A 23,321-nucleotide genomic window follows, 5' to 3' on the forward strand; every position below is an offset into this window, starting at 1 on the left:
GAACTCCTCGACAATATCATTTGTTAATAAATATTTTTCAAATGACATTAGGGCATGACTAGACTCTTCCACAATGTCGTCAGTCAAATACAAAACTAATTATTCCAGTCGCAATGAAAAAAGTGTAAATCAAATCGCGTCATATCATGTTTATAATATGTAGTCATATAGTCATGTAGTGTAGTATATTAATCGAAATTGTTATACATTTCTACAATTTCACCTGTAAAATACTGAAATCTTCTAAAATATCATCTGTCAAATACAGAACTATTTGACAATGTTATCTATCAAATATAAAACTCTTTAACAATGTCATCTGCTAAGAAATTTTCAGATAATATAGAAATTAATAAAGTATATATCACATCGTGCTACATCTTTGATTTAGTATCGTTTAATAATGAGAAATAGAAAACGCAATACATAATCTACGCATAATCTGTGATTTTCAATGTCAAAATAATTTAATTAGAATATTTAAGTGTCAAGTTCGTGCATTGAAAAGCTAATTAGTTGCACAATGTAATTTATCGAATTTCTAATTCCATAATTAAAAGACGTTTATGATAATATGTATATTTCTTTGCTTATTTCTTCACTACGTTTGAAGAAGAACGACATATTTATTTTCTAAAATGATTTTATGGAAAATTTAACGTGATTTCGTTACGTGAATCAGACAATCGCGTTTTTCCGCACAAAAGGGTGCCGTTATGCAACGTGACGTCGTCTGTCGCTTGCGAAAGTGTGGGCATTGCAAAATGACCAAAAAATAAAGCAAGTTTCCATTCCGTTCCATTAGTACATAATAATGTACTTTTAGTAAATGCACTACCGCGTACGGTAATAATTCATACGAAACGGAAGCTGGAAACACAGACAAATTCTTTCTCCTTGCAAATGTAATTTTTGCTTCTCCTGTAACATAAACTAAACTGTTTATATGTATGTACCTTTTTTTATGCACAAACTCTTCGTACTATAAACACATGCATTTGCATAATTTCTCCGGCGATCCAATTTATTTTACATAAATTCTCTAGTAATTAGGATCGTGCTGGTATTATTTCTACTTCCCTGCAATACGGAAGGGAAATACTAGAGGAATCAAACTGTGCTTCCTTTTATCCATTCATGTGTATCAAAAACATGTTGATACAAATATGTAAGACACTTGATTTTACAAACAAACATGTATAGAAGATTTAATGAAAATGAAAGAAATGGAAGATTAGTTAAAACAAAATATGTTAAAATTGTTTATTGTTTATCAAAAATGATTTTACCATTATTAATTTTTTTCTAATTGAGACAAAAAATCTACATTAATTCTATTTTTATTTGTTGAAAAATTTGAATCCACGATTTTCTTTTTGTAGCAGTAAATAATGTTTTCATTATATTTAGTTAGATTCAAACTTATTAATACTAAAAATAATACTCAATTTATTTTTTCTAAAAATATTTCATAATAAGGATGATTAAAATGTATATGCTTTTATTATTATATAACTTTTTCAATTGCAATTCATTGAAATACAATTATTGATACTTTATCAATAAATTGTTATGTATTTAGCACATAACAATAGAAAGTACAGTGCAATCTTTACGCTGGCAATTTTAAAATAATTAGTCAATATGAGATGAAGTAATTGAATAAAAAACGGATTTCCTCCAGGAAATGGAATGGAAGACTAACTTTTAATGAATATTTAAATGAACGATTAACTGGAGAAAGTATTTAAATGCATATTAAGGTAATTATATTAATTGTCAAATCTGCAAATAATAAATATAACTTAAGTTTTCTAAACAATAATAATATAAAATAATTTTATGTAGGTTTTGTATGATACTAAATATACTGCAACACTTCTCTCTCACAGTGTGGTTAATCGGTTCCACTAATATCCCAGTACTGTATGAAACTAAGGACTAAATACATACAAAAATGTATGTTCAAAAGCAGAATTCCATTAGTATCTCCATTTCCTCAATTTATCATAATTTAAGTGCAGACTTACTTTTTGAATGGTCTCATTACAAATACAATTGTAGAAGGAACATCTTCCCATTATATTTTGCACTTTAAAAAAAGGCTGCTAAAAACAATTTAATTCAGCGAAGTAGGCGTCTATTCATCAACTTTGTAAATAATTATAACATATTTTAGAAATTTGTCCATAATCCCACGATTGAATTCCTTCAAAATTGTTTCTTAATTTTGTAAAACTAAAAGTATAAATCGGTCATCAAAATTCTATTTAATATTATGTAGTTTAGCAAACCCAAGTTCTTTGTGTAGTTGTGTGGATATAATTTCTGTCTATCTGTAAATAAAATAAAGCAAAGGTTTCGACGATTCATTAAGTAATAATGCTTTCAGAGTTCAAAGAATAATACAAAAGATTACTTTTAGAATACAATTCTTGAAAAAGCAGTACCAAACACCTAAAAGGTTACTTATAACAATAACCATCACAAACCTAGATTAGTTTTATAGTATAAATAAGAATCCTTATATAATCGTAACTAAATACCAAAATTAATATATACAGTTAATTATATTATTACTGTTTACAATCAAGTATTCAGATCAATTTTCATTGTTCCACAAATCGAATTAAAACATTTTAGCATATTCGCTGAGTGCAATAACATTGAAATTCTAGATATAAATCAAAACTTGTCACATCTTCCTACTACTAAATAAGTTATTCATCAATTACCATATAGAAATACTACCATTGTTACGTTCGTAATTTTTTTTTTTCAACGTCCGTTGTTGAAACAAATTGATTCAGCAAATGAATCACGATTCACTTGCACAACGCGTTATAGAGAAGCCCAATTATTTAAAGAAAACACGTGGACTTGCAATATCGACCACCGAGGAACAAACACTCTTTTTATTTTGTCTGTGCGTAATTGGCTTTACATAAACATTGTACATCCAGAACTAGAAATCGTAACGCAATTAAATCCCATAAATCGCAATTACGCAACAACGTCCATTCCTAACGGAGAGAAACGGAACAAAAATCTTTCTTTCATTGCGTGCACCGCACCATATTTCAATTTGTCTAATGAATTAGGCTTATTGTGTAGATAAGTAGCGTTCGAATCGTTATCTTGATTTATTAGCAATAAAATTCAGTAATTTGAGATAGCATTTGTGCGTTATATAATTGCGTATGAGTTATGGCAAAACGGCAAGAAATATTCCATTCGACTATTTAAAACCAGTATAAATTTGTATGTTTTTTTCTTTTGTTTTTGTAAATGCGTTATTAATGAATTTTGTAATTTCCAAAAAAGAAATGTCGCGTGTTTGAATAAAAATAGCGAAGACACGTAATCTCTTTGTCACGTAGACGCTCACCGAAAAATTTCCCAATTTTTATTATTCTTCTGTGTGCTTAAGTAATGACTTCACGATTGCGCAATGTTGATGGGATGTCGTGCGTAAGATGCGCGTGCAAAAAAAAATATGAAAGAAAAAATAAATATAAAGAGAATATGGAGAAAAGCTTTATGAGAAAAAAATAAGGTGAGCTGTGGAATGTTTGCATGGTTTGTGAGTGTGTGAGTGCAGGTTGCGTAGCCTTGACGGTCGCAACCGCGGCGGCATTGGGAGAAAGTGGAAAAGTAATGATTGTAATGTAAACAGTTTATGTGTACACCCAGTATTGTCACTTCGTGTGTGTGCGAAATCAATGGTTTTTCCACGTCTATGGGTAGGAAACCGGAAACTGGAAAGCTATTTATCTATGAGAAATATAGAAAATACTCAATGCAAAATGTCCTTTATCTATATTATTTATAATTTGATAATGAGATTATTATATTTTGTTGTCAGAAAAATATTCAGAACTAGGTTTCCAAGCTTATGTCAAAGTGACATTAGAGGAATTGAAAATGGTCTATTTGTCAATTAAACTGTGCAAAAGTGTAAAGTAAACTTCCCTGAGATTTATTTATTGATGAATTTTTTGTCAAAATATATATTTAAATTTTTCTATTTGTTACTTTCAATAAATCAAAAAATACTATGTATAAATAATTATAGGAATGTCACAGTGACAATGATAATGATAAACAGTGACGGATTAACCGTTAAGGCTATGAAGCATATGCTCAATCCAAAAGACATTTTTCTATTGCATTCTAATATCAATTTTTTTTTAAGGGTGTCCAAATATAATTTCCCAAATACCTTCATTTATTTAATATTTAAATCAATTTCAATAACATTTTAGCTATGCTATCAAAACAATTGTCAGAAGTGGGATTCGAACCCACGCCCTCAGAGAGGACCAGAATGCTCTGTAGACCTGTAATGACAGGCAAGGTTAACCTTGAGTCTGGCGCCTTAGACCGCTCGGCCATCCTGACATATACTCTACTGTCAAATGAAAGTTGTCATAGTTGTAAACTGTCAAATTAACCTATTGAAAATAGTGAATGAAATGTCTCCCGAATTAATATAAATGATATTTGAGTACATTATGTAAAAGATATTGTCAGAAGTGGGATTCGAACCCACGCCCTCAGAGAGGACCAGAAATCTCTATTTGACCTGTCAGTACAGGCAAGGATAACCTTGAGTCTGGCGCCTTAGACCGCTCGGCCATCCTGACATATGTCATAGTGATAAATGAATGTTAACAAAATTTTGGAAGAAGTTTTAACTCAAGTCAAAAGAATTTTCTAAATAATGTCCAGAATTAAAATAAATGATACATAAATATATACATAATTTTTTAGGGTAAATATATACAACCCCATTTCTATCACCCAATGGTGTTTATCATAGTAGTCCACAGGAATAGTTTAGTGTGTTTTTGATTATAGATGTGACATACTTTAACGGTACTGAGTTTATTGATAAAAGTGGAGAAGGAATAACACTTAGTTCTGTCAAGATGAATTTGAGTATTGATTACCTCTTGAACTTTATTGTTTGTGTTTGCTATTAGTTGATGGGTATTTTTGAACGGGATGATGGGAATATTTATATTCGAAAGAAAAAAGGTTTCCAAGTGGACTATTAACATAAAGCAGAAAACTATACGCCACATGGACCACGTTTTCCTAGAAATACAGTCCTTCATCAAGTGGACTTCCAATGTAATTTAAAGCTGCTTTAACATATATCTCGTTTCAGATAATTTTTAGTTCCTTTATGACTGTTGCACTTTCTCTAAAAAACCATTTTTTTCATAAAAATTCTATATTGTGGAAATGTACCATATTTATACAAAGATATTTTAAGTCTAATAAAACATATTGTCAGAAGTGGGATTCGAACCCACGCCCTCAGAGAGGACCAGAAATCTCTATTTGACCTGTCAGTACAGGCAAGGTTATCCTTGAGTCTGGCGCCTTAGACCGCTCGGCCATCCTGACATATTTATTAATTCAAAGAGTTAATCAACATTTTATTATGAAGAAAAACTGACTTAATTACTAATGCTTTTAATATTTATGACGTGTATTCCATACTTGTGGAATCCCCCCTAATTAAAATACTATATTATTTGTAGTTTGCGTTTAGTAAGCTGTTGCATTAGACTTCAGTAAGAGGTGTATACGGACTGGAACTTAAAATATCATGAGTGTTAATGTGAAAGTGATATAACATCGTATGGATTAACATATTTATATACAAAATAAAATTGTATAGTGTTTGTAATAGGTGGTGCTTTAAAAATAATAAAAATGAGTGATGTTCAAATCTCTATAGATGAAATAACAACTACACAAGTGGTGAGAATACATTTATGATTCCTCTTCATAGTTTCATCTTAATAGCTCGTATATAGATCTTGTACTTTATATTTGCTTATATAAAAACATATCGATTTGGAGTCTTCTTGGAGGACTTTATATTAAATTTGCATTAGATACTTGATTATTTTACAAATTATATTGTTTAATAAACTGACAAATTCTTTTACGTGTTAATCAATTCATTCAAAAACAAATAACGAGCTAATGACTTTTTCTCTCAAGTTTTAATGTTAAAGACTTTTTATTTAAAAGTAATTGTCAGAAGTGGGATTCGAACCCACGCCCTCAGAGAGGACCAGAATGCTCTGTTGACCTGTATTGACAGGCAAGGTAAACCTTGAGTCTGGCGCCTTAGACCGCTCGGCCATCCTGACATATTTTAACACAAGAAATGTTAGTGTCAATTTTGGCATTAGCAGTTTTTATAAATTTAGCTACTTAAATCAATTTTCTTCAGTATCAATTTTTATAGAAAATAATATAAAAATAGTATACGTTATAAATTTGAAGGAGTCTTGACCTAAATGAATTATTTTCTTATAACAGACGTATTTTGTATATAATATTTTAGGTTAGGTTTACTAGGTAAAGATATGGCCCATTAGCTCAGTTGGTTAGAGCGTCGTGCTAATAACGCGAAGGTCGCGGGTTCGATCCCCTCATGGGCCAATTTTTTAAATATATAATATAGGTATAATAATGTATAGAAATGCTACATCCAATCTTATAATGATTATAATTGAATTCCTACGTTGTTATGTACTTTTTTGTATTTAACTGTATATTAACCAGTCCTAATCCCTAAGTTCTTGCCAAGTATAGTAATATGACCCAACAAATATTTTGTTGTAATTGTATTATATTATTATTGTAATTGTTATTATTAATATAGTGTATAAACGAACTAGAGACATCCAAGGCGTCTCTTAGTCGCATTATTATATAAACATATACATCAGCATAAAGGAATCTCTGCCGTGATTCCAGTTCGATACACTTTAATATAAACAAAGGGGACCAAGCGTAAACATTCCCATCGATACTCCTATACCTTTACTCCGAATTCAAGTCCTTATTATAAACACATAATGATCGTTACACGTACAATCGTAATCGATCATCTTTTTCATATAAACAAATGCATAGGATTTTGTCCCAGTCTTATAATAAACAAAACCACCAAGGCCAAATCCCGTGGGAACGCTTAATCATCAATATATACAAACCCAACTCCCGAGCACAACTTCTACCCCGTATTAATAAGTATTAACTTTGTAAGTAGAATAAGTATTTAGAATCAGTCTCAGTAAAACCTTCGAAGAATGATATAGTCTCAGTAAAACTTTCAAAGACTGATATAGTCGCAATAAAACATGTAAAGACTAATATAGTCTCAGCAGAAGACCAAGTAACGAATAGTTATGTAAAACCAATTGAATTATTTAATTGCTACAACTGAGACTCCACAACGACAACACCGGACAATATTCCACTGTGTCCAGAATTCCATCCCTGGGACACGACAATTTGTCAATACAAATGAGTATGAGTTAAGGTTAAAAAGAACAAAAAAAAACAATCAACCAACAAAATATGCCTATAGTACGCAATATATATTTGTATAAGAAATTCTTTTTTTGGGAACAAAAAGTAATAGTAATTAACTCCTAAATGACCAAAAAGATCTCGTCTGGAATATTGGGATATGTGACTTAAAGTCGGAATACTAGGAAATCTTACTTAAATTGTATATAGAGAGTAGTACCTTATAACGAAGTACTTGACTAGTATCATACTAATAAATTATGAATAAATAAAATAATTAGTTGTATATTTTTTGCTAATTATTTTGTATGATCATATTTAGAACGAATGGAAATAAATGAATAAATTAGACTTTTTAATATTTTAGTTAAATCGTTCTAGAAAAAAAAAATGACATTTTGATAATGTCAAATTGACATCAGGCCCATTAGCTCAGTTGGTTAGAGCGTCGTGCTAATAACGCGAAGGTCGCGGGTTCGATCCCCTCATGGGCCATTTCTTTTAAATTTCTGAAACAACAACTGTTTACTCCAACATGCATACTTAAACATATAGAAAATATATTATATATAATAATTATTGCAGGTGTATTTGTTGTATTTACATTACTTTCTTTATTGAATATAATAAAATATTGAATCAAATTTATTTATAACGAAATTTGAATAATCAGGATGTTTATAAAATTATAATTTTGATGATCATACTAATGTTGATTTGATAATCAATCAGGCTGCAATCATCAATTTGTCTATTCCCATGACAGAACATATATTATAATTATAAATTACTTTATTTTAAAGATGATGTCATAATCTTAAATAGGTGTAAACGTAACACGGATGTAATAAAAACACAACGTTTTCGTTTTCTAACTTACAGATGAAAGAAAGTAAGAGTAATTGCGTCGAGTGATGAATGAAGTATAGAAAGAGAGTTCTGAAATCTACCGAAGAAAACACATTTCACGGCCACCTATATTCGATTCACGGTCACTTTGATCTCGTCGTATTCTATTATGTGGATATACGCATGAGAAACGCGCTGTGGGACAGGTAGAGAAGTATCTCCGCCTAGGAAATGCAATTACTTTCACCTCGCCGAAAACGAGTTTCCGGTGATGTCATCGGTTAACAGCACATCATAACTGAGATTACAGCTTCATACCTGTTTCTAAATATCTTTTCATCGTAAACTTACAAGCAATTTTAATACTTACCTTTCTTTTTAATTGTATAATTGTTCAAGAAACGTTTCGATTCAATAGGAAACATAATTATTCTATAACCCCTATGTTGTATTCATTTAGAATTTATTCTTTACTTTTATAGTAACGTTCAGTAATGTTTATAAATATGAAATAGTAAATTTATTATGCAATTGCAGTAATTGTAAAATAAGTAGTATAGTGAAAGTACTATTTTGGTGTATATCATTCTATAGTAACAACTAAGTATAGTTATTGTAAGAGGCCCATTAGCTCAGTTGGTTAGAGCGTCGTGCTAATAACGCGAAGGTCGCGGGTTCGATCCCCTCATGGGCCAGTATTTTAAAGATTTAAGTATAAGTTGACATAATTATAAATAAAAATAATATCCTAATTATTCCATAATGCTTATAATTGAAATCAATGGTTGTTATGTACTTTTATTTTAACTATTATATTATTTATCAGATATTATTAGCAAGTTCCAGATTGCACTACCAAATTTATTTTAATATTTGTCAACAATACACTTACAGTCCGGCTTCGATTTGTCCGAATTTGTGTAAACTTTAATAAATGTCACATTTTATTAACAGTAATTATAATTCTACATTATTTCCTATCTATATTTTAAATTAATATCAAATATTTTATTTGTATCCCTCTAAAAAAAAGACATTTTGATAATGTCAAATTGACATCAGGCCCATTAGCTCAGTTGGTTAGAGCGTCGTGCTAATAACGCGAAGGTCGCGGGTTCGATCCCCTCATGGGCCAATCTAAATTTTGATGGTACAATGTAAAATAAATTTAAATTTCGGGGGTTTGTCTTAGTTTATAATTTAAAAACAACTTTGTCGTGGCCGACTATTTCATTATCATCTATTGTATAACTAATATGTATATTTGTTAGGTCTACCACTTTCCTCTTAATTATTGCAAATCATACTTAACGTAACCATCAAATATACAAACGGATACTTGTACGTGATTATTTAGAATAACTTGTGGAATATTCCGAAGGATGGTTACACATTAAATCGCATAGTTTATTTTATCACCACTCAAGACGTCTTAGATAAACTTAGATAAAACGGTTGTATATTCCACAAGCTCAAAACTGATTTCTTTACTTCCCACACTAAATGAACACAATTTTGTATTATCCCTTTTAGCTAGAGGGTCGAACTAAGAGGAAGTCTTAGTCAGTGAACCGAAAATAGAGGAAGTAAGAGTGTCCAACGAAGAACATGGTCGTACTTGGATAGTCCAAGGAAGATCAATTACTTCTTAATTACTAACTTAAGAGGAGAATGTAACTCCTAGTAATCATCCATGAGATCAACTATTGTATAGTTGACTTCTCAATAAAAAACTTCGATGTGTATAATAAAGTTAATTAGCAATATTGCATTTAATAATCATAAACCGCTCTAAGACTCCACAACAACAAAACTACGAGATAATCCACGGTGTCCAGAGATTTCTTAACACGGGACACAACAACTTGTTCTTTCCATACTTTGAGCTCCCTTGAAACACCACTGGATCAGACCGTGATGTAATTTATATTTTTACAAAAATAAGTTCGATGATAACATGTAATGGGTTAATATGACTTAAACCTAAGTCAAATACACCGCACAAATGTTCTGTCTAATAGTCGTCTAGTTGTCCGATTGACTTTATTGTACATTTCTATGGATATTTGTACGTTACTTCGATCAAAGAACCTGAATTTTTGTATATGAAACAGGAAAATATGAAAAAATGAAATTTTCATAATGTCATATTGTCATTAGGCCCATTAGCTCAGTTGGTTAGAGCGTCGTGCTAATAACGCGAAGGTCGCGGGTTCGATCCCCTCATGGGCCAACTTATATTTTGATTACATAACAAACAATTCTATTCTATTATTCTATAATTCTATTTGTAATGAATTATTTAATGCTGAACAATGCTTAAAAGTTTTTTTTTCGTATAAAGATAGGGGAATGTATAACACTTTCGCCGTTTACCATTCCACTGATGATGTAAGAAGCTTGGAGCTGAGGCTGGACCGAATAGCGGCTTCGGAGAAAGTCAAATGCGCTTTGCCTCCGTTGGCTGCCAGTCAATGCATCAATGTGCGAAACCGTTTCGTTCATTTCAATGGTAATCAAGCATACTTTTTTTTCCCACCGCGGCGATCTCTAATTGACCGATTTACCACGTAATTCTTGGCAATTTCTCCAAACTACCGAGGAAACCGAACAGCAGGCCACACAATATATTTATTATTTAATGTAATTTAACTAGATATACTTATGAAGTTGATATAATTATAAAATTAAACTTACATTTTAATTGAGGGAATATTGTTTGAGAATCATATCAGATCCGTATTGAGTGTCCTAGGCACTAGTTAAAAGAATGATTAAGGGATGGATAGGGTGTCGGTTCTTGAAATGCCACATCAAAGTTGTTGTGACACAAGTTAAATGAATGTTAACGCAAAGAGTTTAATTTTATTTCAAATATTTTTAGGTAAATGATGATGGGAGTCTATAAAACTCTAACCAGAACATTATTTGTGGTCCCTTTGATTAGACACTGCCCTTGGCACTAAAAAATAGATACTTTAGATTATGTTTGACGAGTAGACCCCACTTCTTCTATTGTCATCAGTTGCTAGATTATCTATATGTCAGGATGGCCGAGCGGTCTAAGGCGCCAGACTCAAGGTTAACCTTGCCTGTACTGACAGGTCAAATAGGGAATTCTGGTCCTCTCTGAGGGCGTGGGTTCGAATCCCACTTCTGACAATATGTTTTAAAAAATGTACTACAATATTCCATAAAATAATTAACTGTGCTGTAAATGTATACGATGATAATTCTGCGCGTTTTACTTGGAATTGCTTAATAATTATTTAATCATATCACATTCCGAAAATATCAATTTGACATTAGGGTATAGTCAGGATGGCCGAGCGGTCTAAGGCGCCAGACTCAAGGTATACCTTGCCTGTCAGTACAGGTTAATTGGAGATTTCTGGTCCTCTCTGAGGGCGTGGGTTCGAATCCCACTTCTGACAATATATTTTGCATTATATACTCAAATATCAATAATTAAGGAGAAAATTGAACGTTTAAAATACATATATTACTGCTATTTTGTATAGAGAAGATTACCATTTCTTTTCTGTTTTCTGCGTCCTTAATGTATCAGAATTTTTCTACGGCGTCACAAGTCAAAACATTGGTCTATCCCTAGCGAACTTTATGTTAACACGTTGACGGACAGTAGAAACAAGTGAAATTCGAAAATTGACACTATATGTTTTTGTAATTTTTAGAATATTAGAAGTATAGTTTTACTCTTTCTGCTTAAATACACTTAATTTTGATTAATTCAGCACCTTTAATTTAATTTTTTTTCGAAAACATGACACTAGGCTTCTACTTGTACGCTGGTAAATGCACATTTGTGCTGCTACAGCCGCAGTGTCTAAAAACGACCGTTTCGTATTGGACGGCTATTGCCGTCATGTCACATAGTGAACTGTAACTTGACGGCTATAGACGCAACTGTCCGTCAACGTGTTAATAGTAGTTTTTCTTCAATTTTCGAGGCGACCCCATAATGCAGCCGCTCAGTTTGGGAATCACTGTTCTGAAAGGTAATTTGACAGTTTCCTATTATGACAGCATTAATTTGACATTAGAGTATATGTCAGGATGGCCGAGCGGTCTAAGGCGCCAGACTCAAGGTTAACCTTGCCTGTCATTACAGGTCAAATAGAGATTTCTGGTCCTCTCTGAGGGCGTGGGTTCGAATCCCACTTCTGACAATATCTTTTGCAAAATATACTCAAACCTTTGGATTTTGTGGCCCCGGGCATACATTTTGTTGGGGGCCACAGTATGATAACTTTCAAAAAAATATTTAAAAAGGCTGGGGCTAAAAAAAAGATGACAGAGTGAATACTGATTTGGGACCTCAACTAACACTGTTTTGTGGCCAAGTCTCAATGATGCTACAGTACTCAAATATAATTTATATTAATAAACAAGAAATATGAATGTGTTATATTCATTACCATTAATAGACGCCGTTCTAAAGATTAATTTGACAGTTTTGACTTATGACAAAATCAATTTGACAGTAGAATATATGTCAGGATGGCCGAGCGGTCTAAGGCGCCAGACTCAAGGTTATCCTTGCCTGTACTGACAGGTCAAATAGAGATTTCTGGTCCTCTCTGAGGGCGTGGGTTCGAATCCCACTTCTGACAATTCTTTTGATAACATAACTAAAATCGTATTGAAATTGATTTAAACATTAAAACATTGAAAGTAAATCAAGACTTATTACGTACTACAAAAATAGATCAACATTGAATGAAGTCTTTACACCCAAACATATATTTTTCTATAATTTCGTTTAATATGTGCCATACATAAACCTTATATTTGTAATAGCATTCTGAGATTGGGGTGTTTATTGATGTGCATTATACTACATTATGTAATGACTAAAATTTGTAAATAAGTGATATTTCTATAATTAAATATAAGCAATATTACATAGGTGCCTACATAGAGCCTACCTGAAAATATTGGGAGCCGTTTTTGGTATAAAAATTTATATAATCTATTAGTTCAGCCACAATAAAACTCTTGAAGATCGCCATCTTCAGTTTGGCCACTCCTGCAATATTATTTGTTATAAATAAAGTAACAAATAGAAGTAACGAACATATTCTTTTGATAATAATCTTATCTTTTATTAATATGTATATATGTAAATGATCTCCTCATAAGCTAAATTGCAATTAACTGATTTATGTAAAAGGAATGTCAGAAGTGGGATTCGAACCCACGCCCTCAGAGAGGACCAGAAATCTCTTTTTGACCTGTAATGACAGGCAAGGTTAACCTTGAGTCTGGCGCCTTAGACCGCTCGGCCATCCTGACATATCATCAACGTCATTATTAACAATATATTTTTTTAAACATGAATTATCAAAAGCTTACATTTTTTGGAATAAAATATAAGTTATTTTTCCTGAATACATTCAGTAAAGACGTGTTTTTTCATTTCGCTCGTGATAAGATTGGGACAATAAACACGTTTATCGACAGTCTAAGTGTGATACATTTCATAGAATAAGCAACGTGCCAAACGATGTACATTTAATTAAATTTTATTTACAATTAATCGATTCGAAGACTGTAGATGAATAATGTTTCTTTGGATAATATTGCAAAAGTGGAAAGCGTGAGTGTTTCTATGTTTAATTCAACTATTACTGGTTTCCAACGAAATTGCCATTTTGAGAACATTTGTCTTTCGGCTTATGATAATTCTTTTAATGAATAAAATGTCAAACATGACATAGAATAATCGAATCACATTTCTATATAATTTTTATATAAACATAACCAATTTTATTGACTCGTTTATTGGCAAATATTGCTGACATTAATTACTATTAATTATTTTTGATAATTTCAATAACATTTATATTATATAATATTTTATTTATAGATAGATGTTTTAATTGAATTTGTTGAAATGATTGGGATGTAATAATATTAATTGGTCTTTGAAATTTGTTTTCTTTGTGTGAGAATTCAGCAAAAGTATTTATAGTTGCCATTAAGAAGTATGCACATACAATTGTTATGTAATGACCGCATATAATTTGCTTGCGATGTGAGTTATTCGGCCCCGGCGTTTGAAGAAGTTTCCTGTTGACCTCAAAAGGTCGAAGAAAATTTAAGCACTAACGGAGATGTCGCTATTTAGCAATTCCCAATAATACACATATTCGCCGCATTACAAAATTGGTACATCTGCTCTTTCATTCGCTCTCACTATAATAATGCTGTAATATTTAAAGACTGTTATACAATATATGATAGTTTCACTTTCTTCTTGCTCACTGCAAAGCTAATTGTCTATATAAAACGTTCCAACGTTCCGAAAGACAAGAGCAAACAATCAAAAAAATAAAGTAAACATGAATTAACAAGTTGTGAAAATAAAAAAAGAATGAATTGACGCTAATCGCAGACAACTCGGATTCGCTAATTATATAATATGGATCGTTCGCAATTCATCGAATTCATTTTGCAAACGTGACCGGAGATCGTAAAGTTCGTAATTAAAAACGTGCGGATGCATGGGACGCATTTCGTGTGGCACTTTAATGATTCCATTTATTTGTGGAATTATATTAATTAACGTAAATGCATTCGATAACCGTCCATTTACTAATTAAACCAATATTATATTACCGCATTCGATGTTTGCAATCGTTCTCAATATTTATTTTAAATATTTGACCCCCTCCGGCGAATTTCAATTCGTTTCGTTGCCACCAACAGTTGTCTATTAACTGTTCAAACAAGAAAATTATATAAATTACTTAATAAAGCAATTTTTTTCTGTTCTGTCTTCATGTCAATTTGACAGTTATGTCATATACCCTTGATGTCAATATGACATTTAAGTCATATTGATATATACCATTAATGTTAAATTGACTTTAGGTTATAAGTTGAATCTATTTACATTTATTTAATAATAAAAGAGTTATACAAGAGTTATGTCCAACCATTATCATTACAATTGTTATTGTTAATAGAGTGTATAATCGAATTCCCACCCCGTATTAATAAGATTGTAGATCAAATTTCTACTATAGAGACTACACAACGAAAACACCACATCACTTTGGCACGATAATCCGACTACTTTGACTAATGTTAATTAATAACAAATAGCAAATAGTCTCTTTTATGTGACACAACCAAGAACTACTAATCCAATCCCATCAATATTCCCAACTATGACTATTGCTCTGCTCTCCTTTGCCCCCCCCCCTCCCACACAATACCAGGAAATCAAAGAATATATGAAAGAGACGTGTTTATTTTCATATTTCTACTGTCCTCCACGACATAAATGTTTACACAGATGAGAACCTGAAGTACACTTTATTTCCTGACAAGTCTTCAAACATTAAAACTTTCCAGCATTGCTTTTTTTTTGCATATTCATTTTGAAGCTCTCTTATTAGACAGACTAACTATAATTTTTACAAAAAAAATATAATTACGACTTACAAAATATATTGGTCTATCAACTTTATGAAGACTTTCTGCTTCAATATTGTAAATTGAATAGAGTTTTTTTTTACATTTTCTCATTTCCAGAGTGGATTGATAAAATATGTATTCTATTCAAATACAGTGATTGATAAACTGATCAGTTATATTAGCATACAATTAACATCATACCTAAAATGATTCGATTTGGCTATAATTTATCGGTAAGGAATGTTAATTACAGAGATTATAAATAAATATTCTTTGGTATTCCGAATAAAGCGAGGCGAAAGGATTCTGCTTTAGTGTGAATAGAAATATTCTGGAACGTGATGTGTTATATAATAGTAGTTAGATTTCAACATAGTAAATTTATTAAACACTAATTAAAAAATCATAACCATGAATAATAACATGATTATAGTAAATGTATAATTTTTATTATTTTTATATTGATTTCAATTGGTAATTAGTAAATGATTTCCAGTTTATAAATTTGATCAATTTCCTGAATGAAAGAAATACAAACATACTTGTATATTCAAGTATATTCTAATCACAGATATTGTTGTTTGAATTTATGAACAAATTGATGTTGTCGATGGCAATTTTTCGTTACGTAATTTTGCAGATTGTAAATGCTATTGTATTCGGTTTGAATCGCGCGTGCTTCTTCGATGGTAGATATTATCCACTGGTTGTGTATAACTACTGAAGTCGAAGATGTGCCTGGAATAAAAATGCTGGAATGGAATTCACATGGCGAACGTTTTTTTCGAAATGAGAGAAAAGAAGAGAAGATGCTGGGACATTTTCCCACTGCAATTTATTATTTTATGCGCGCACACAGTCTTACTACACACACTGCCGATAGAAAGTTTTCGTGAAGGAGGAAACGATCTCGAACATATTATTGTCTTCTCGTGCATACACTCAGGCTTATTAAGAAACGTGTATTGGTTAACTCCATTTACCATACAACGATTATATTATTACACATACTTTGTGAGTATTTCAATATATTGTATAGAATATTTGCATTATTGATTAATTTCCTATTGATTATCATTTGCATATTTGAAATTAACCGATCATCGATTTAATAAGCGACTTTAACTTTATATTAATATTGAGAAAATATTACAATAAAGAACAGGAAAACATACAGAAAGTTTCTTATGGAAATTTAAATAATTATCTTATGTATATATAAATTAATGTACTAAAATAAAGCATTAAGTAAAGTCAGTGCTAAAGCAATAATATCAGAATTGTAATAAGTATTAAAGTCTTACCAATATTTTTTTCCAATTTTTGAACAAATGTAGTTATCAGTGTTTAAGTGTTTAAGCTTTAAATAAAATCACGTTCAAGAAGATGGTAGTTTCGTTTCCTTTTTGATAAATGAACATGTAATCATAAATATGAATGGAATTATGGTATTCCAAGGATTGTAGATAATTTTTCATATTATGTTCTTCAATGCAAATCACAGCATTCAGACGTCTCTCGGGATTCATCAGAGGCGTAACGTTGAGGAAAGGTGTAGGCGCTTGTTTTCGATACGCCCCAAAACCCAGACCCGGTCTACAAAGGGAGAGACCAGAGACCTTGGTGTTCATGGCAAGATTTGCTAAGCGCGAGACACCCGAAGGTTATTCCCTGTTTAACTTATAAACTATATATTCAATTCTCTTCGTTCCGAGATGCTCTTCACAAACTACATTTTACGTAAAGTAATAAATTTTATTTATAATAAGAAAAACGACATTGAGATTAGAAATTCATTTAGTGTAGAAGATGATACTTTTTCTCTGGAAGATTTACAAACCCTTAATAGACAAAAAAAAAAGTATTTTTAAGGGAAATATAGTATTGTTACCTCTGAAAACGAAGTTTCTCTTAACGAAGTCAATTCGTGCGTCCTATTTGTTAATCGAGGTATGACTGTTACGTTTTACATTTAAAAATAGTTCATGATTTTTTTAATATTTTAATCTCAAACATAATGTTTTCTATTTACTCGTTGTGAGTAGCATATGTATTGTTAGTAATATTAACTGCTGGTCAATAAAAATTGACGAACAAAGTTATAACATTTAACTTGTATTTTTATATATATATATTATATCATTTATTGTATACAAAAGACATTATATTATGTATATACTATGTTTGTTATACTTTAAATTGTGAATACGTACTTAATTTTTAGACTATTACAAAAAAAAAACATTGTTATTGTTCTATTATATAATGGTAATCTGTAATATACTAACACAAACTTATATTTTATAGAATAGCTAGGTGTTACATAGCTATAAAGAAGCAGTTGATTGTAGTATTCAATATTTAATAGCTAAATGCATTTCTATCTGATTATCTCAGGACAATCACCGTTTAATAAGCCGCAATTCATTACATAATAACTTTCTTATTGGGACGCGCAAAAACTAAATATTTTTAACATGAAAACACGGTTGCAAACTCAACAACCTGATGTATAGATGTTGAATTACTCTTTTCAGCAAAAAATATGATTTACAATAATTAATTAATACTAACATATTGCATATTTGCACATACACACACTATTGTCTTAATGAATTAATTAATTGTACTAAATGTTGTATCTTTTTGTTTACAGCCTGGCGGTCGACCAGAGGCGGACTTCACGCTGGATGTACCACGTTCGGAGCTACTATCCAAACGGATGAAAGACGACAAGAAGTGGAGATGCAGGTGTCGCCTTCTGACAACCTTCCTCGGTCTCGTCTTCTTCCTGCTCTCCGTAATGGCTGTTAGTTTAATATTGACTAGGGGAAAAAGAATGTTCGGATCCATGGTATAGCGTCAACGCAGCAGCAGCCGACTTCAGGGCATTCTTCTTCTTTTGTTTTGTTTTTAAATGCTGCATGTGTGTACGTCCGTGTGTAAGTGTATTGTATGAATGCGAATTTATGAGTGCAATAAATATACTATTTCCGCCATCATTTTGCTCACGAAAAGAATAAAACGTATCGATCGAAGTAGGTGCCAAATAGTTACCAATGTATAGTTTTTGTTTGTTTGTTCGTTTGTTAGCAGTATTGGTCCCTTATGGACCACAATAGTATCTTGTGATAAAAAGAAATGTTTTATTAATAATGATATAGATTTTTTTTTTGTTTAATTGTTATCAATTGCGCTCAGCCATTACTTTGTTTATTTATGTATTAATATAATCCCTCAGACCAGTTATTATTTATTATTTATGCGACGAGATCTAAATAATAATGTGAAACCCGAGAAAACAACTAAATCACTCACGAAATATCAATATTTATGTATGTGTATGTCTACAAAAAAAAATGCAATTATGTAATTTATTTTATACTACTACTATTTTTTTTAATGCAATCATTATCCCCTGCTTCTTCCATCGTTTATTTTATTTGATTTTTTTTTGTTATTGTCCGTTACAGTTTAAACGCTTCTGATTTTTCTTTTTTTGTACTTTTATTCATCCTTCTCCACTTTTGTTATAAGTTCTACAGTTATCTCCCATTTCTTTTTATATATTATTTTGTTTCTTTGTATATAAGTTGTTCAGGGAACGGCGAGAATTTGTCTCCGCCATTTCTCCCCTAACTTTCGATACGTACGTTTGTTAAAAGAAAGGGATACAGAAAGAAATTTGAAGAAAAAAAATCGCAGAAGAAAGAAAAACGAACAAAAAAAAGAAGTCTGACTGTAAATTATGAGAATATCTGGGTGTGAATATTGTAAATATAAATGTATTTAAATTAGTTGACTCGTTTTTATTACCCCGCACCAAAAGAAGCGACGCTGTTATAAATTAGTTTTGAATCGAGAACATGGAAATAAAAAATGTGGAACTTTCACGGGTATTTCAATTTGGAAAGCGATTTAAAAATTGTCGGATTTATTTATGGAGATTTCATTCGGTTGCACATATTATACTGTCCAGTTTGACGTCGTGGTCATGGGTTGGTAGGACTTCCACCATTTGCTCCTTGAAGGCTAATCCGATTGTGGTCGGACCAATCTCTTGGATTTGGGATAGGTTTTGCAGGAACTTATCGTAGTATCCTTTACCATGACCCAACCGTTTACCGTCTTTGGTGAAGGCGACGCCAGGAACAATAACCAAGTCAAGACCTCCGGTTTTTATCGCGTCTTCCCTGATTTCATCCAAAGACGGTTGCTTAATTTTCCATTTGGTCAAAGGAAGAGTTTCCCAGTCGTCCATAGATTTCAGACGCACCATCTCAAGGACATCGCCAAAGTACCTGAAATACAAATAAATTGGACCGTGCAGAATGATTCACGATACAGATGAGTAAAATATTGCTTCATTCTTTATGATCAGCAATACTTGAATCATGGACGTGCAACACGACTCACAGGCGATCATGTCTGAACTACAAATATTTATTAACTGTTTTTAAGTAGTTGAATGTCACAAATAAAAAAAAATGGAGAATACAATTATATTTAATCCAGATTCAAATTTGTACTTACCTGGGAATAAAGCACATTTTGTTCATCTCGAACATTTTTCGGATAATTAACTCTGTGCCAATTTCATGATTCGTACTTAAATATATTGAGATTCTTTGGCAAGCTTTAAAAATCGGCAGATTAATCACCTGAAATTAGCAAAGCAGGATTAGCGAAACGCATAAATCGCATCATTTTAGTTGCAGCTATTGTTCAGGATAGTTCGAAGGTTAATATAAATAAAATACAGTTATTGTGAGCCACAATTTCGCAAAGAAATTAGCATGTGCAACTGATAATTATGATTACATTATGTTATTGGCACTGAATCGAGTATCATTAGTAAGTATAATGCAGAAAACGAACAGTATTTGCATTCTCCAATTTTATAGTTAATCACATCAAGTAACGACAATTTAATAATTATATTTAACTCGAAGTTGCGCGATGATGGAAATATCAGAGATGAACAACGTTTCTGAATTATTCATCGCATCAATATATTATACCATTTTGTTGCTATATTTGACGTTTTTTACTACTGAAACCGTTATTGGTTTAGAATGTAAACTATAGACCAGCATTTCTTAACCATTTTCCGTGCGACCCTAGAAATTTGTTAATAGTTGTTAAGTTTTTCATGAGAGACATCTGTCATTTCATAACTTTCCCAACTTTGGTTGAGAACCACTGCTTTAAACTATTTGAATACTTTAAGTTAATAAAGAAAATAAATAGACATAGTTATGAAAAATCTACATTACTATAATAAATCATAAACCTATTGGTCCAAGTAGTCAATAATTTTGGTAGTAATTCTCTCATAGTATTATTTGAGCACAATTTTCGAAGAATAAAAATATTTCTTCCATAGTCCAAAACAAGTACTCAAATGATATATATTATATGCAACCCAACTACAGACGTGTACACTCAGTTACATAACAACATAACCAATAAATTTACATACAAATAACGTTAACATGTGTTGCGTTTACATGTATTTAAATATTGTTTGTATAATATAATACAAAGTATTACCTTGTTACAAACGAACTCCGTTTGCGACAGCTTGTCTTTGGCGTTGAGCGACAGTATTTTCTGTTTTATCTCTTTTCTCAGCAAAGCCTTAGATGCTTGGACACTCGACATGTTGGACATCAATTAGGAAACAATTCTCGATTGGTTGCTTTAAAGTTATTGCATGACCGCTCTGTTAGATATCAGTTCAATGTCATAGCTTAATAACTGTTATACGCTAATCTACGCTGAAAATGCAAGCAAGCAAATAAAAACAATAATATCGGTTGCAATGACACATATAATACTTGTAATGAATACTTTTTGGTTTCAATTTTGTTTATCCGTAATTAAGGATAAGAAATTGTGTAAAAAATGCAACTGTTGTTTGTTCTTTATTAATTAATCTGTATCATTTATCGTTATTTTGTATAACATTTCTTTGGTATTCAGAATAATCCTGATATTTGAAGGATAACATTAGGCAACTAAACACACATACCTGAATTAATCTAATCTTAATACATATTCATATATTTTTTTTACTTTTACTAAAATATTTTGAATTAATTCTCAGCCATGTATCAAGTATAATACAAACTTTTAAGAATTATCAGAATTATTATATCAATCATACATTTGTAAAATTAACTGATTGAGTATGCCCTTAAAAACTGGTAGTAGAGAGCTCTCAATTAGTGATAGACAAGAGCCGCAAAATTTGGTCCCTTTCCAGAATGCATAAATACTCAAAATTTAGTCTATTAATTTAATAAATTTGCAAATCTGAATTATATCTGAATTTATTTTGATACTTTTCTATTTTTTGTTCAATGTTAGTCACAGAAAATAAACAATTTTGTGGAAATCCTATTAAATAATAGGAAAGTTTATGTACTGAAAATTCTTGCAAATATCTTTTAATCGAAACTCGCGAAACGTTATTGATTATTCTAAAATTACCTGGCAATTTATTTTCACTAAACTATCAATTAACAATAATATATGTTCTATTACGTTCCTTGTACGCTATCTGCGCAGAAAAATTGATTTAACCTCCGACCTTTCGCTGATTATTCCAAAACAAATGTTGGAGTAGTTCTAGAAAGTTTTGCTGCAACCATGGAATGATAAACTTGATAGTCGCACAACTTACTTATAGAGAAAGAAGATACGACAAGCATGCAAAAAGACCGGATGCGAATGATGGACGTTTCCGTAAGAATGTTTATTTCATTTTGGAATATTTATGCATGCACTCTACCAGCGTTTCTCAACCTTTATGTCATGATTTTTTGTATTTGTACTTTGACCCAATTATGTATGACGTAGAATTTTTGACAGCTGTCATTCTGACGACAGGTGACAGCTGTCATTTCGCAAATCATTAATTGTTTTAGTAAAATACCAAAATATATGGAAATTAATCCTTTTTATTGCGCCACCCAATATTCAGTAATAGTAGAAAGAACCATTTTTTTATAATATAAAATTGAATAAAAACTGATAAGTATCTTTGATAATTAAGAGTACCTCTTCCTCGTTTTGACGTAAGGTGACAGCTGTCATTTCACTCCGATTCTATCAATTTAACTGTCATATGATTCCATAACTACCAATTAGTGTAGTTGGTACACTTGTTAAAACTAATTACAGAATTTTTCATACTTGACTAATACGCAAAATATTATTTTTTTTCTACTAAACATAAAAGAAAATAAAAATAATGCAGTACATATTGAAATGAAACATATTGAAAATCAAGTAAATCAGAATGTACATGTACTAAGTTTATGGGAAAGCAATAAATGTCAAAACATTTTTTGATTATTCAGCGGCGATAAAAGAAATATGCAGAGATAATATCATAAAATTCGATCGTGACATGCATCTATGTTCTACAGTTTCTTATCCACGTCTGGAATATACATGTAAAATGAATGTAAAATTTACGTGCCAAACAAGTAAGGTTTTTTCTTCGTGAGTTTAAAGTTTCATCAATAAATTTATTTACTTATCACTGATAGTTTTGTTTGTATATTCCAACCAACAGTTAACTTTTTCATATAACATATTTATTTAATAGTAAATAAAGTAGCTTTAGAAAGTATTTATATTTAATAAATGTTGATCACTCATTGACATAATCA

At 31.1% G+C, this 23,321-nt stretch overlaps 2 protein-coding genes and 14 non-coding genes across 18 annotated transcripts in view; 10 read left to right on the forward strand and 6 right to left on the reverse strand.

Moving 5' to 3' along the window:
• Positions 1–19,436, forward strand: part of LOC108560594 — a 37,464-nt gene extending 18,028 nt beyond the window's left edge. For both annotated transcript variants that reach the window (XM_017918229.1, XM_017918231.1), the window contains exon 3: positions 18,296–19,436. In XM_017918229.1, the coding sequence (XP_017773718.1) occupies positions 18,296–18,499 (204 nt within the window). In that variant the 3' untranslated portion in view covers positions 18,500–19,436. The remainder of the gene's footprint in view (positions 1–18,295) is intronic.
• Positions 4,284–4,401, reverse strand: Trnal-caa. The gene is made up of 2 exons: positions 4,364–4,401; positions 4,284–4,328 (listed from the first exon to the last, which is right to left on the reverse strand). It is a non-coding gene; the product is annotated as a tRNA-Leu (tRNA).
• Trnal-caa lies at positions 4,528–4,646 on the reverse strand. Its single transcript has 2 exons — positions 4,609–4,646; positions 4,528–4,572 (listed from the first exon to the last, which is right to left on the reverse strand). It is a non-coding gene; the product is annotated as a tRNA-Leu (tRNA).
• Positions 5,297–5,415, reverse strand: Trnal-caa. Its single transcript has 2 exons — positions 5,378–5,415; positions 5,297–5,341 (listed from the first exon to the last, which is right to left on the reverse strand). It is a non-coding gene; the product is annotated as a tRNA-Leu (tRNA).
• On the reverse strand, positions 6,056–6,173 carry Trnal-caa. Its single transcript has 2 exons — positions 6,136–6,173; positions 6,056–6,100 (listed from the first exon to the last, which is right to left on the reverse strand). It is a non-coding gene; the product is annotated as a tRNA-Leu (tRNA).
• Positions 6,395–6,468, forward strand: Trnai-aau. The gene has a single exon. It is a non-coding gene; the product is annotated as a tRNA-Ile (tRNA).
• Trnai-aau lies at positions 7,766–7,839 on the forward strand. The gene has a single exon. It is a non-coding gene; the product is annotated as a tRNA-Ile (tRNA).
• Positions 8,815–8,888, forward strand: Trnai-aau. Its single transcript has one exon. It is a non-coding gene; the product is annotated as a tRNA-Ile (tRNA).
• On the forward strand, positions 9,255–9,328 carry Trnai-aau. The gene has a single exon. It is a non-coding gene; the product is annotated as a tRNA-Ile (tRNA).
• Positions 10,353–10,426, forward strand: Trnai-aau. The gene has a single exon. It is a non-coding gene; the product is annotated as a tRNA-Ile (tRNA).
• On the forward strand, positions 11,237–11,355 carry Trnal-caa. The gene is made up of 2 exons: positions 11,237–11,274; positions 11,311–11,355. It is a non-coding gene; the product is annotated as a tRNA-Leu (tRNA).
• Trnal-caa lies at positions 11,509–11,627 on the forward strand. Its single transcript has 2 exons — positions 11,509–11,546; positions 11,583–11,627. It is a non-coding gene; the product is annotated as a tRNA-Leu (tRNA).
• On the forward strand, positions 12,265–12,383 carry Trnal-caa. Its single transcript has 2 exons — positions 12,265–12,302; positions 12,339–12,383. It is a non-coding gene; the product is annotated as a tRNA-Leu (tRNA).
• Trnal-caa lies at positions 12,709–12,827 on the forward strand. The gene is made up of 2 exons: positions 12,709–12,746; positions 12,783–12,827. It is a non-coding gene; the product is annotated as a tRNA-Leu (tRNA).
• Positions 13,391–13,509, reverse strand: Trnal-caa. Its single transcript has 2 exons — positions 13,472–13,509; positions 13,391–13,435 (listed from the first exon to the last, which is right to left on the reverse strand). It is a non-coding gene; the product is annotated as a tRNA-Leu (tRNA).
• Positions 19,437–19,556: 120 nt separating the features above from the next.
• Positions 19,557–22,149, reverse strand: LOC108560595 (5-formyltetrahydrofolate cyclo-ligase). Of its 2 annotated transcripts, XM_017918233.1 has the most exons (4): positions 22,135–22,149; positions 21,193–21,419; positions 20,173–20,300; positions 19,557–19,940 (listed from the first exon to the last, which is right to left on the reverse strand). In XM_017918233.1, exons 2-4 carry the CDS (start codon positions 21,310–21,312, stop codon positions 19,589–19,591), a joined length of 600 nt encoding a protein of 199 aa, XP_017773722.1. In that variant the 5' UTR covers positions 21,313–21,419; positions 22,135–22,149; the 3' UTR covers positions 19,557–19,588. The 2 variants fall into 2 exon arrangements, with proteins under 2 accessions (XP_017773722.1, XP_017773721.1); XM_017918232.1 differs by lacking the exon at positions 22,135–22,149 and having other exon boundaries at positions 21,193–21,443.
• Between the last annotated feature and the right edge of the window lie 1,172 nt (positions 22,150–23,321).

Source organism: Nicrophorus vespilloides, unplaced genomic scaffold, assembly GCF_001412225.1.
Source record: "Nicrophorus vespilloides isolate i.1.1-1 unplaced genomic scaffold, Nicve_v1.0, whole genome shotgun sequence".
Taxonomy (NCBI): domain Eukaryota; kingdom Metazoa; phylum Arthropoda; class Insecta; order Coleoptera; family Silphidae; genus Nicrophorus; species Nicrophorus vespilloides.